At 49.8% G+C, this 14,052-nt stretch overlaps 1 protein-coding gene across 1 annotated transcript; it reads left to right on the top strand.

The window, feature by feature from the left end:
• Positions 1-1,148: 1,148 nt before the first annotated feature.
• On the top strand, positions 1,149-4,284 carry MYOD1 (myogenic differentiation 1). The gene is given in 4 exon segments (XM_032488916.1): positions 1,149-1,559; positions 1,561-1,998; positions 2,478-2,556; positions 2,825-4,284. Coding segments are annotated over 4 exon segments (960 nt in total). The 5' UTR covers positions 1,149-1,367; the 3' UTR covers positions 3,076-4,284.
• The last annotated feature ends 9,768 nt before the right edge of the window (positions 4,285-14,052 follow it).

Raw genomic sequence — 14,052 nt, 5'->3', positions numbered from 1 at the left:
CTTTAGTCTCTTTAGATTCTCACCACCACCACAATCACTCTAAGAGAGCACTATTATTATCTCCAAATGTACAAAGTGGGGAAACTGAGGTTCAGAAGGAGATGTGGCTTCCACAAAATCACACAGGAAACTGTAGGGTCTAGGTTACTGGTCTACACACCTCACTCTCAAAAGCTCCACCAGAAAGTGAGGTTCTCAGGCCTTCTAGGCGTTCAGGGCCATTGCACTATGAACTTCACTGGCGCACAAGGTGGAGGCAAGTTCCCAGGAGGCGGAGTTTCCTTCCCAGCAGAAGAGACATCTCTGGCCTAGAATGGGCACTGGTTACCCAGCTGCGGAAACATGCAGGTTAAGATGGGCAGGAATTTGCTTCCCTCCCTCCAGGCTGGGGCAGGACTTGAGTTTGGAGAGACTGGCACCAAACTTTAGCAGCAATCATGATTTCTATATAGATGCAGTTGGGTTTCTAAGCATCCAATGAAGAAGGGTGGATCTGCCACCCTCTCTCTGAGTGACTCCCAGGGGCAGGAACTGGCCGAGGGACATGACCACCACGTTCAGTCTCAGGTTCCCTCACTTAGACTCTCTGAGCTAATCTCTCATTTCTTGTTTCTCTGCCTCTGGCTCTCTAGCTTTCTGCTCTCTGAATGCCTCAGCCTCTTGGGTTTATCTCTCACAGTCCCACTATCATCAGGTCTAAGGGTGTCTCTGCCCCATTGCCTATGTGTCTCTCTCCAAATGTCTCTCGATCCGATTTCTGCTCCTGTTCTGCTCCTGGGTGCCCCACGAATTAGCGGAATGAGGGGACCCCAAAGGCAGCTCAGAAGTAAGAGCGTGCAGCCTGCGTTTCCCCCATACAGAGGAGGAGTCCAGTGCTGGAGAGGTTTGAAAAGAGTGTGCTGGGAGCCAAGTAAAGCTTGGACTGCCAGCCTCTGACTTCCTCCCTGCCTGGGGAGGGGCCGGAGTGTGCACGCGTGAGTGTCCAGGGGTAGGGGGCTGGCCAGTCTCTTGCCCCTGCGGCCACCGTGGGGATCCCAAGCTCCTCCCCGCTCTATTCCTATTGGCCTCGGGCGCCCCCGCCCCTAGCCGCCCGCTCCCGCTCGGGGGCCCTTAGGCTACTACCGGATAAATAGCCCCGGGATCCTGGCGTGAGGGTAGGGGTGGGGAAGCCCCAGGGCGCTGCCGCGGCTCTCCTTGCCGTCTGTCAGGCGGGACAAGACAGGGCAGGGCTGGGGACAGCTGGTGTACATTCAGACCCCCAGTACTTTGCTATCGCACTGCCGGGGCCCCGGATCCGCAGAAAGTCTCTGGCAACCCCTGCCGCTGGGGTTGGGCAAAGCCAGGACTGCGCCGCCCCCCGCGGGGATATGGAGCTGCTGTCGCCGCCGCTCCGCGATGTAGACTTGACGGGCCCCGACAGCTCTCTCTGCAATTTTGCAACAGCGGATGACTTCTATGATGACCCGTGTTTTGACTCCCCGGACCTGCGCTTCTTCGAGGACCTGGACCCGCGCCTCGTGCACGTGGGCGCGCTCCTGAAGCCAGAGGAACACTCTCACTTTCCCTGCGGCCGCACTCTCGGCTCCAGGCGCTAGAGAGGACGAGCATGTGCGCGCGCCCAGCGGGCACCACCAGGCGGGTCGCTGTCTACTGTGGGCCTGCAAGGCGTGCAAGCGCAAGACCACTAACGCTGACCGCCGCAAGGCAGCCACCATGCGCGAGCGGCGCCGCCTGAGCAAAGTCAACGAGGCCTTTGAGACGCTCAAGCGCTGCACGTCTAGCAACCCGAACCAGCGGCTGCCCAAAGTGGAGATCCTGCGCAATGCCATCCGTTATATCGAGGGCCTGCAGGCGCTGCTTCGCGACCAGGACGCCGCGCCCCCTGGCCCCACAGCTGCCTTTTACGCGCCTGGCCCGCTGCCCCCAGGCCGCGGCGGGGAGCATTACAGCGGCGACTCTGATGCGTCCAGCCCGCGCTCCAACTGCTCCGACGGCATGGTAAGGCCAGGACCCTGGGCTAGAGAAGTGAGAGCAGCCCTTGGTATGCCTAGAATGTTTCCGACGGCGGGGAGCTGACCCTCCCGTGGGAGGTTGGTTGGGGAAGCTTCCTGGGGGTGAACCCCGGTGCCCAGGCAGCAGTCCTTGGAGTGGCTTAGTGCTTTGGGGGCGCACAGGACGGATGCGATCCACCCGACTCAGGGCGCTGTATTAGAACACCACTGAGCCAGCATGAAGATCTGCTTTTCTCCGCTTATCCCTATTTCCAAAATGCAGATTTGTGCTCGTAGGTGACTGTCTGCCCTCTATTTGTCCCAGGTGCAGACAGCTCCTGCCCACTCTTATTCCCAACCGGGACTGACCCGGGCCAGGAACTTGTGGCTGAGACTTGGGGAGTTCGGGAGGGGGCGATTACAGGGAGTGATGCTCTGGCCCCGAGCGGTTCCCAGGCCTGATTTGGTCGCCCTTGCCGTTTGCAGATGGACTACAGCGGCCCCCCGAGCGGTGCCCGGCGGCGGAACTGCTACGACGGCACCTACTACAGCGAGGCGCCCAGCGGTGCGTATTCGCGCCTCCTTCCCACGTTCCGTTTTGAACTGTCCCGACTTCTCTTTATCTAGGACCTCCTTGCCCTCATCCTGGGAGATGGTACAGGGAATGAAATATTAAGCATGTAGTTCCCTCCTTTTAAGCCCTGAAATTTCGCGGGATCCCCCAGAATTCTGGCTAGCACTGTTTCCCGTCTGCCCCAAAGCTCTGAGCCCAGACGTGGAAGCCTTGTCCGCGGCTCCACCCGCTTTATACTAACCTACCCCTCCCTGCGCAGAACCCCGGCCCGGGAAGAGTGCTGCGGTGTCGAGCCTCGACTGCCTGTCCAGCATCGTGGAGCGCATCTCCACCGAGAGCCCCTCCGCACCGACGCTTCTGCTGGCTGACGTGCCGCCGGAGTCGTCTCCGGGCCGGCAAGAGGCGGCTGCCGGGAGCGAGGTGGAGCGCGGCACGCCCACCCCCTCCCCGGACGCCGCCCCACCTTGCCCCGTGGGCGCGAACTCCAACCCAGTCTACCAGGTGCTCTGAGAGGTTGGGCGGCCGCATCGGAGGGCGCCGCTGCCCAACGGCCCAAGGGATGGTGCCCCTAGGGTCCCTCGCGCCCAAAAGATTGAGCTTAAATGACAACTCCCCTCCCAACAGCGCTTTAAAAGCGACCCCTCCCGAGGTAGGAGAGGCGGGAGAACTGATAGGTGTTTCCGCCTCCCGCAGCCCAGGGCAAGGACATGGTCCTTTTTTTTTTTTTTTTTTTTTCCCACGCAGCACCCTTCCCTGAGACCCACTGCGATGGCCGTTTGATGTTACTCCGTGGGCCAGAGAGGGCCTAGGCCCTTGCTCTTCCTCGCCCCCTCTCCCATGGGGGGTGGAACCTTGAAGACCTAAGGGCCCCCCAACCCCGACTCCCCGAAGCTTAAAGGGGCGTGGCCGCTCTAGACGTAGGCTCTGTCCCACTGCCCACGGGGTACGCTCCCTTCCCAAGTGTAGCCGGTGTAACGGTAACCACTCCCACCCGCTCCCCCGGTTCAGGACCACTTTTTGTAATACTTTTGTAATCTATTCCTGTAAATAAGAGTTGCTTTGCCAGAGCAGGAGCCCCTAGGGCTATATTTATCTCTGAGGCATGGTGTGCTGTGCGACAGGGAATTTGTATGTTTATACAGCAGATGAGCGAGCCCTCGCTCAGGTGTTCGAAATAAAGACGCTAATTTATACTGCTGTGGCTCCGGCTTTCGCTGGGGTTGGGGGCAGGATTTTGACCCGGAGAAAAATCCGCAAACGAGGCCAGCTGTACCGCAGCGAACCCTGTAGGCGGCAGACGGATTGGAAGGAGGAAGCCTGGGGCCTGCAGAAGGGAGGAGTGCATACGTTTCCATTATGTGAGGAAGTTCCTCTGACTGTGAGATACGTCACCACATACCGGTCGGTGGTTCTCGTGTCAGGATGGCTATTACAACGATCTGAGTAGTTAAAAGAAAAAAATCCATGCCTGGCCCCTGCCACCCAGAGATTCTGATTTAATGCATCTGCCCCAGATAACCCCGGCCAGGTACTGGAATTTTTCAAAAGCTCCCCAGGTTTAACCTGAAGTGTGAACATGGTTGCGAATCACGCCCCTCCATACACACAAAGTGAAGCTAGGTATGGTGTCCAGAAGGATCACTGAAAAGTCATGTCCCCCAAGTGCCACTCAGAATTCTCATAGGCATAGAGGATGTGATAAGGGACTCACAGCATTATGAAGAAAAACTAAATGAGTGTGAAGTGGCATTGTAAGCTGCATGGTACTTCAGGCTCTCAGTGATAGGTGCAATCACAAAGGGATGGCATAGAAGGCCAGACAGGAACAGACACATCTACTCTAAATAACCCAGCACCTACAACATCCTGGCACTGAGATCTCATAAGAAGACAAGAGCCAGAGCCTGCAAGGAGACAGGCACGTGCAAACCTGCATCATCACAGGTGGCGTGAGTGCTCTTATCAGGCTATAAACACCCTAAGAGCAAAGGAGGGGCCATTGATCTAGCTAGGGTGCTGGGGAGGACTTCCTGGAAGAGATGCCATTTGAACTGTGTCTTGAGAAACAAAAGAAGACAGCATATGCACAATGCCATAGGCTCCCCCCCCCCACACACACACATACACACAGGGGAGATACACACACACACACACACACACACACACACACAGAGGCTCTTCTGGATGGCCTGGCAAAGTTCTGCCCAACCCCAGCCCCTAATTCACATACACCGGTCACCAGGATCTCAGTGCCTCCTAAATCCCACCCTCAGACCCTTTTTTCCTGAAAATCCTACAGGCCAACTTTCAAGGGCTCTTCTCACCAAAGAGGGCCAGGTGTGGAGAGGGCCTGGGGCATGCAGGCAAGATGTAATGCCAGAAAGAAGGGCAGAAGATCTGCTCTCTGCTCTCCCCAATGTAGGGCCCCTGGTGAGCTCTGTTACTAATGATCCTCACCTTTTCTTCTGGCTGCTTCCCCGGATGTGCCTTTGAGACCTGTTGGGGCTCATTCATGAATTCTTTGTACTGTCAACACCTACACTTGATCTGGCACAACTGTCTTTATTCCTGTGCCTTCATGAATTCTGCACTGAGGGAAACAATCGCATCTATGAAGAAGGCCCCAGTAGTCGATAGGGAGATAGTGGGAATTAGAAAAAGATGTTCCTTCTTTCCCAAGGACACTGCTCTGCACCAGGGTTCATGGCTAGGCAAACAGAGAGCAGGCTAGATTTCAGCCTCCACTCACCTCCTCGGCCAGGTGCACTTGTTAAGTGAACAACCTACACAACTGTTCACAGAGCCTTGTGTATGGAGGCCCTAAGGAAGGGAGGGAAAAGGAGGAGCCAAGGATGACTTCAGGCTCTGGTTTGCTTCAGAGTGGATAGTGGCGCCTTTACAGAGATAGAGACCTTAGGTGAAGAAGCAGGCATGGGCAGATTTAGTCCAGGACAGGTCCAGTTACAAGTGACAGAAACCCAGTTCAAACTAGGTTAAGCCCCACAGGTTGGGCGTTGGAAGGACACAGGGCAGTTCACACATGGACGTAGAGCTACAAGCACCACAGCTCCCACGGGCCTTGAAAGCCCAGATTGGAGCCCCTCTTACTCTTCCACACACCCCCCTCCTTGCCTCTACTTGCCTTCACTCTCTCCTGGTCCATACTGGTTTTCTCCAGCAACTCAGGGGTTACCTCAGATCTCACCGTTTAACTCCAGTTAGAAAATTCCCAGAGAAGAACTCTAACTGGACCAGCTTAGATCATGAGGCAGGATTTGAACCCAGGCAAGGAGGCTCCAGAAACCGCACTCTTAGCTGCCTGGCCCCATAGCCCATGCAGAGGAAGTCAGGAGAGAGGAAGGAGAGAAAGTCAGGAGGGAGACAGGATCACCTGGTGGATGATGGGATTTGAGGTTCCCTCCTGGCCTGTCCTTCATCTCAGTCCCCTGGTGGGGGTGGGTAAGAGGGGGAATTTAGCTGAACCCAACTCCATTTGCAGTGTAGATGAAACATCTCTGTTCTTGGGGCCATTTTCACCTGGGCTGGGTCTGAGGACACACTGGGTCATGCTCTCCATAGAGACATATGCGTGTCCCCACACATGTGCTTACACTACAGCACATGTGTCCCCAGAGCATACAATAATCAGAGGCTGGTGTACCTTGAAGCCAATGAAGTTTAAGCTTCAGGTCCTCTCCCAAATAAAATATTTTAGCAAACTGATTATGGCCCTTGTCTCTATTCTGACCTCCCCCTTGTGTTGGGTGGCATTTATGGGCATGTTAGGGTCCTCTCGAAAGGTAAACATTTTGTTTGGGTTTAGTGGAATGTATTTTAAGTAAATGAAAGATAAAACAGAAGCAATAGTGATGAACAGTGAAATCATTTACAATGATTCTGATATTGAGAAGACAATTGTATCCTGCCAAACATATTTCGATCATACCAAAAAGTAGTTTACTAAAACAAAGACTTACTTTTGAATGGAATTATTGAAAAGACTCCTGTATTGCTTGATAATCTAAACAAAGAAGTAGTGAATTATATGAACACACTGGGGAAAAGATTAAAATTTTTTGCTGATCTAACACATAATACTGACATCAACAAAGAATAAAATTTATAATATGCCACTATCACAAGACCTTGACATCAACAAACTTTTAAAATGAACCCTGCCAATTTAAAAGCATTTAAAATGAATCACCACGCAGGAAAACTTAAAATACTCTTGAACTCTTATAGTCCACAGATGAAAGAAACTTGATGGAGTGCCCCCAAATTTGACAACAATCTTACAGCTGTGCATTTTCAGTACAATTTCCAGTCGACATTTCCAAGAGAGTGGTGAGCCTCACAAAATCTTCCCTAGATCATCAGTGATATCAAACAAGTTTTGCTCAACCAGGTTGAAGGAAAGACTGAATTATATGAATTAGCTCTCAATTCTCTGTATGATATTATAGAATGATATTATATGATATAGAATGATACTCTAGAATCACATGACGAGGCAGTTAAAGAATACGCAGACTGATGTAGGTGGAAAGGAGAGGGCAAGACTGAAAAAGGCAAGAAAAAGGAGCTCAAGGAGGAAGGCAGAAAGGAGGAGGAGGTGAGGGAGTTAAAGACAAAAATGCTGATGGTGCTAATGACAGGGAGAGCAAGTTGGTTCTAGCTCAGTTTTTTCTCACTGTAAAACACTTCAATCCTCTGCACCCAACTCACTAGTAAGGATTAAAGGAAAGAAATTAAAATGCAAGGCTGTGTCATATTCATTTTTATACCATACAAGGTCATTTTTGTAGTTAACTTTTTTTTTTTCAGATAACATTTAACAGTGGGTTTTAATTCATATAGAACTTTCCCGGTTGCAGGCAGGCAGCGAGACCAGGTGACGTCAATGGCCACATAATTCCTAGTATCCAGGCCCGGCTGTGCCACCTACCAGCTTGGGAGACCTTGGGAATGTGACTGAACACTTCTAGACTTGGGCTTTCTCTCTGAGTAGTGAATTAGTAAATTTAAAAGTATGTCCCAGTTCTGAAATTCTTTAGTAATTCGTCTAAAGCATTTCAGAGTAAGAAAAACATAACAAAATAGGACTTTTACAGATAAGGGAGCTGGAACCCTGACAAACAGGTTTTTCTTAGCCTAAGTAAATTATTTATAGCCTCCTGGTTTACTGATTCTTCTTTTACTTTTCCCAATTTTAAAAATTTAGTTATAATTTACATACCATAAAGTTCACACTTTTTAATTGTCCAATTAGGTGATTTGTACTATATTCACAACTTTGTACAGCTATCACCACTACCTAATTAACAGAACATTTCCCTTATTCCGAGAAGAAACCCGTACCCCTTACCAGTCACTCCCCACTCTCCTTCCTCCCCCTAGCCCCAGGCAACTACTCTGCTGTTTTCTGTGTCTATGGACTTGCCTGTTCTGAACATTCCATATGAACAGAATCACACATTATGTGGCTTTTTGTGTCTGGCTTCCTTTACTTAGCATAATGTTCTCAAGGTTCATCTATGTTGTAGCACGTAACAGTGCTTCGTTCCTTTTTATAGCTGAATGCTATTCTATTGTATGGATACATTACATTTTGTTTATCAGTTCATCAGGTGATAGATATTTGGCTTGTTTCTATTTTTTGTGGCTATTATGAATAATGTTGTTATGAACATTCATGTACGACTTTTTGTGTAAACATATGGTTTTAATTCTCTTAGGGATGTACGTAAAAGTGAAATTGCTGGGTATGTCACGACTCTGTTTAAATTTTTGAGGAACTGCCAAAGTCTTCCCCAAAGCAGCTGCACCATTTTACATTCCCATCAGCAACTTACGAGGTTTCCAATTTCTCTGCATCCTCGACAGCATTTTTATTGTTCGTCTTTTTATTTTAGCCATCCTAGTGGGTGTGAAGTGTATCTCATTGTGGTTTTGATTTGCATTTTCCTAACGACTAATGACGTTAGCATCTCTTTGTGTGCTTATTGGCCATTTGTAAATCTTCTTTGGAGAAATGTCTATTCAAATCCTATGTCCACTTTAAAATGGTATTGTTTGTCTTTTTACTGTTGAGTTATGAGAGTTCTTTACATCTTCTAGATACTAGACCCTTATCCTATATATGATTGCAAATATTTTCTCTCATTCTATGGGTTGTCTTTTCACTTTCTTGATGTTGTCCTGTGAAGCACAAGTTTTTTGTTGTTTTTGGAGTCCAATTTATCTATATTTTTATTTTGCTTCTTGTGTTTTTGGCATCATATCTAAGAAACCATGACCTAATCCAAGCAAGAATTTTACAGTTTTAACTCCTATCTTTAGGTATTTGATCCAGTTTTAGTTGATTTCTCTAAATGGTGTGAAGAAGGGATCCAATGTCATTGCTTTGTGTGTAGATACCCAGTTGTCCCAGCGCTATTGGTTGAAAAGACTACTCTTCCCCCACTGAATTGTCTTGGCCCCTTTGGCAAAAATTAATTGACTGTAAATGTGTGGGTTTATTTCTGGACTCACAATTCTATTCCGTTGGTCTGTGTGTCTATCCTTACGCCAGTACCACATAGTCTGATCACTGGAGCTTTGTCATAAGTTTTGAAATGGGGAAATATGAGTCCTCCAACTTTGTTGTTCTTCAAGATTATTTCAGCCACTCTGGGTTCCCTGAATTTCATGAATGTATCTTTAAATAGCTCTGTCCTGGTGGTGTTTCTAGTGGCCATAAACCTTGCCTGGTAAAATATGGGAGCTGTGAAGTGACATGCAAATGTCAAGCAGGTTCTTGTTAGCACAGAAAAAATAGTTACAGGGGAGGAGGATGATTTTTTTAATTTTCATTCATATTTGATACCGCTTTAATAAAACAAATGTGGTTTTGTGAATGGAACATCATTCTGTAATTGCAAAAAAAAAAGTTAGAACTGTTTTTGTTGACATCATGATTGCTTCCAAGTAAATATAACGTATTTAAAAGTATTATGCAAGTTGTGTCAGGCAGTTAATAAAAATATTAAACTTTTTGGATTTTTAAAAACGTTTTTACTATTTGTCAGCTTTCTAAAATTTACATTTGGTCCTGATTTCTTTTCTAAGTCTAAATAAATATTGACTTTTGTACCCAACTTTCTATTCTTCCTTTTTAAAGTGTGGCCCTCCCCCTCAATGTCCAAACTACAGGCCTCACAGACCCTGGACCCAGTCCTGCACACACTGCCAAACAGGCTGACCTGCAGGCTGGCTCAGGAGCACACACCGGAGAATCCATAAGCTCCTATAAAGGAGTCACAGAGGGAGGAATACAGCCTTGGGACGGCCACGCGTCTCCATCTGCTTCCAGGAGAGCTTAGTGGTCCTTGCCCGTTCCTGCTGGGAACACTCTTCCTGAGTGCCTGTGCCCACTTGTCCTTCCTACCCATATGCACCTCCGACCATCTTCATGCACCTCTCACCACAACCATCACTATTTCCCCACTCCCTGCCTCCGTCCCCAGCCAGCAGCCAGAGGAGGCCCATCTTCCCCAAAGTCAAGCCTAGGGAGGGCTGATGCTCTGCCCCTGGGGCCATACTGCCACTCTGAGGGAAGGATGCTGCTGGGAATGGCAGGAGCCCATGAGAGAGACGTGGGGTAAGGGCTCGTCACAGAGGGTTTGGAGGCAGTGGGTAGTCCTGAGGAAGTGGGGAAAGAGAAGGAGAGAAAGTGAAATGAGAGACACTGTCTTGTTGAATTCTCACAAAATATTATTCCCTTTAAGCAGACGAGGAAACAGAAGCCTAGAGAGGGCAAGTGAGTAGTTTACACAGCTAGCAAGCAGCAAAATGAGATGTGTAACGAAGCATTTCTAGATAAGTGGTTATCTCAACCAGAGGAAATTTTACCTCTCAGGGGATAGTTGGCAGTGTCCATAGACCTTTTTAATCGTCAGGAATGGGGAAGGGGTTCTACTGACCTCTAGTGGGCAGAGTCAGGAATGCTGCTAAACATCCCACAGCGCACAGTACAGGCCACACAGCAAAGGATTATCCGGTGCAAAATGTCAACAGTGTAGAGATTGACAAACCCTGGCCTAGCATTTCCCTGGAGTATTCTTTACCTTGGCCCCTTTCTAGACTTCCCCTGGCCTAAGAGATCTGGGATCCACTGGCCCAGGGGGTCACAGGAAGGAAGAGTCATACGCTCCATCCCATTCCCAGGTTAGGTACCAAGTCAGAGCTCAAACTATGAATCCCCACTACGGTACCTCTAGTTTCACTCTCTCTTGTCCATTGGAGGGAGGAGTTCTGGTCTGAGGAGGAGATGCCTGTGGGTTGCCCTATTTCCCAGCACCCCCAAGCCTGCTCTGTGCCTAGCTTAGGTTAGTTTCCAGATGTGGCCACAAGATGGCATCCCAACCCATCAGGAATGCAAAGGCTGTGGGCCTGGGAGAGAGCATATAATAGGGGCCAACCCGGACCAAGGCCTGGGGGTTGAACTTGGGCCGTTTCCAGAGCCTAGCAGGACCAGATCTAAGGCCTGCAAGGGCCAGGTGCGACAACATAGGCCAAACTTGGTTTCAGGACTCCCTTCACATTTTTCTAGTCCACACCCAGCCCTGGCTCTTTCCCTAGCCACTCCCACCACCCCCTAACCCACTAGCCTAAACAAGAGAAATTACAGTGAGATGTTATGATACAGGACTTATTATTGTTCACATCTAACACTAAAGAAACTGAGGCAAAAAGAAATTGAATAAATTGCCCAGGGTCATAGCTAGTCAATGGTGGAGCTGGAATTTGAACCCGGGCAGTCTGGTTCCGGAGATTATGTTCTTGACCACTGAATAATATCACCCTGTTGGTAGTTCACATCATCTCCCCCACCACCACCAGCTGCTGATCCCAAAGACCCTCTGGCATGGACCATAGCTTTCCTCTGCAACGGAAGGGGCAAATGGCTATGAATTGAAGTGGATATTGCTCAAAAGTAGAGAGGGTTGAGATTTTAAACTGGGCTGAGTGTCTATGATTAGTGGTTGTGGGTAAGAAGCTAAGGCTCGGTCCAGCATTTCCTCCTCCCTTCCCCAGCCCCGTGGGGCTTTTTTTCACTTTTTTTTTTTTTTTTCTGGGTTGCCCTCTTGGTTTTTCTGGGCTTTCTGCAAATGCCAGCCTTCTTAAAGTGTGAAGAGGAAGTGAGAGATGGGACTTTTGCGTCCCTTCTTAGGATAGAGAAAGGGGGCATCCTTTGGGGCCTGGAGGTGCCATCAAGGATGAAGGTAAGAATCTTAAAGTGGGACAACGTGGGGTACCTCATGGGCAGCTACCCTTTCCCACCTGGGAAGCTCCTCTCTCTGCATCTTCTCTGTTTGCTTCCTATGGGATTTTAGATGCGATGGATACACTTTCACACTCCCCCTCCCTTCAGCCCTGGTCTGCCTCTTTTTCTAGCCTTTCAGGGCCAGGCCTGACCAGGGCTTCTAATCACCCAACCTTCCCTCTATTAGGAGCCCCTTGCCTCTCTCTGTTTCTCCCTCTGCTTCTCCCCAGCATCTGGGGGCATGCTTCAGTTTCCCTTCATGGCTCATCATGGGGAGTGGCCTGGGTGGGCTCTGCACCGACTCCCCAAGAAACTCTGGGTAGATCCCTCCCCCTGGTTAAGGGCTCTAGACTCCTGTAGCCTCTGACACTAGGATTCTAGGATCCTAGCCCCTCTCCTGGCCTTTCTCAAATCATCCAGCCCTTAATGAGGAGCCATTGTGCTCTGGGCACTGTGGAGAGAAGTGAGCAAGAAGCAGCCTGGAGAAGGTGATAGTCCTCTTTTTTTTTTTTTTTAAATGAAATGAGCTGTAGTGAAGGTTAGAGAGCCACGCTCTGATCCATATGGTCTTGCAGGAGAGGGAAGAGGTGGAACTCTGGGCCCCTGTGGTTGGTGGAATCACAGAAGGCTTCCTGGGGGAGAAGAGGAGCTGGACATTTGTCTGAAGGGAAGGTTTGAAGAGGCCCCTTTCTTGTCTCTCCCCACTTTGATTTCTCACTGTATGTGTGCATCTCCATTTCTCTGTGTCCATCTTTTTCTCCTCCTTCTGGGGACTCCATTTCTGTTTTATTACCTTCTTGATTTGGGGCAGAACTTTCTGAGAATCTATACCCTGGAAATCTGAATTTGGGCCAAGTTGAGCTGCATCAGGTCCAGCCTCCTCATGGGTAGGGGATGGGGCTCATGTTGGCCAGGGTGAGAGGGACACTGAAAAGTCCTCTCACCCCTGTATTATTCTGAGATTGAAGGGGAAATAGTTCCCATTTATAGGAAGAACACAGATCAATCTCTGGAGGGAGGAGGGGCCATCTGGCCTTCCTGGCCCCAGACTCCAGGTCTCTCTTTGCCTCTGCCCATCTCTGCCCTCTGTTTCTGCCATAATTCTGCCTCTCTTTGTCTGTCCCCTTGTCCTTTTCCCATGCCTCAACTCTTGCTCTGCCCCTTGCCCCTCTCCAACCCAACTCCATTTCTCCAAACTTTGTCCCAGCACACACAGATTTCACTGGGGCTGGGCTGGGCTGGGATTTCCCTGGCCAAGTGAGGAGAGAGATATCTGCAGCACAGCTTTGTCCCCGGGCCCACAACCAGGTCTGTGGGTCAGTGTCGAGGGACAGCTGTCTGCACAGTTAGCAAGTGCCGACAGGTAAATAAGCCTTGTGTCTTCTTAATTAAATCGCCTTTTGCCCAGGCAGCCTTGTGTTCGATTGGGCTGGACTGGATCAATAAATCTCTTTCTCAGCTCAGCTACCCCTGGAGCTGGGCCTGATCTCCCCAGCCCTGCCCAGGCCCACCCACCTGATTCCCTGATGTCCTGGAGCCCCCGGAGGGCAGGGTCTCTTGTGCACCGGTGCCTGGGACGGAGACTGGAACAAGTAAAGAATAAAGGAGTGATTGCTTGAATGAGTAAACTGAGGCACTGACAGTAAACATGAGCTAGGAAGGCTTGGAGACCCAGACTGCAACTCCCATCCCAGGGTCAGTTGTGAAGCCATGAATCACAGCAGGGAGCTGCTCCTATCCAGCCCCCAGACACAGCATCAGTTTCCTATCCAGGGCAGCTGAAACTCTAGGGGAGAGGGGGACTGTCAATGTTCAGGACCACTAGGGGCAGTTGCTTCTTCTGACCTCTAAGGACAGAATGCCCCTTTCATAAGGGATCCCCACCTAAGGACCCCAGGCTAGTATAGGAGGATCAGTGAGCTGGGATCAATATGGCAGAGTATGTGGCACTCATGGGAGACTAGGGTCAGCCTGGAGTTAAGAAGGGCCCAGGGTCAGAAAAGAGTTGAAAGGGGTTAATAGGGTTCCAGGATTATTGGGTTGTTAGTAGACAACTTGGAGAACAACACAACCTAGTAGAGGTGTGTGTTGTGTGTAGAGGAGCGTGGGAAGTGTTATTTTGGAGTCCATGCAAGAGGGTACCCAAGGAAGGGTCATGGGGGCTCCAGCTTTCGTGGAAT

This window comes from Camelus ferus, chromosome 10 (genome assembly GCF_009834535.1).
Source record: "Camelus ferus isolate YT-003-E chromosome 10, BCGSAC_Cfer_1.0, whole genome shotgun sequence".
NCBI lineage: Eukaryota > Metazoa > Chordata > Mammalia > Artiodactyla > Camelidae > Camelus > Camelus ferus.
Note: the sequence above shows the minus strand (reverse complement) of the source record. Positions and strands in the feature narration are given on the sequence as shown.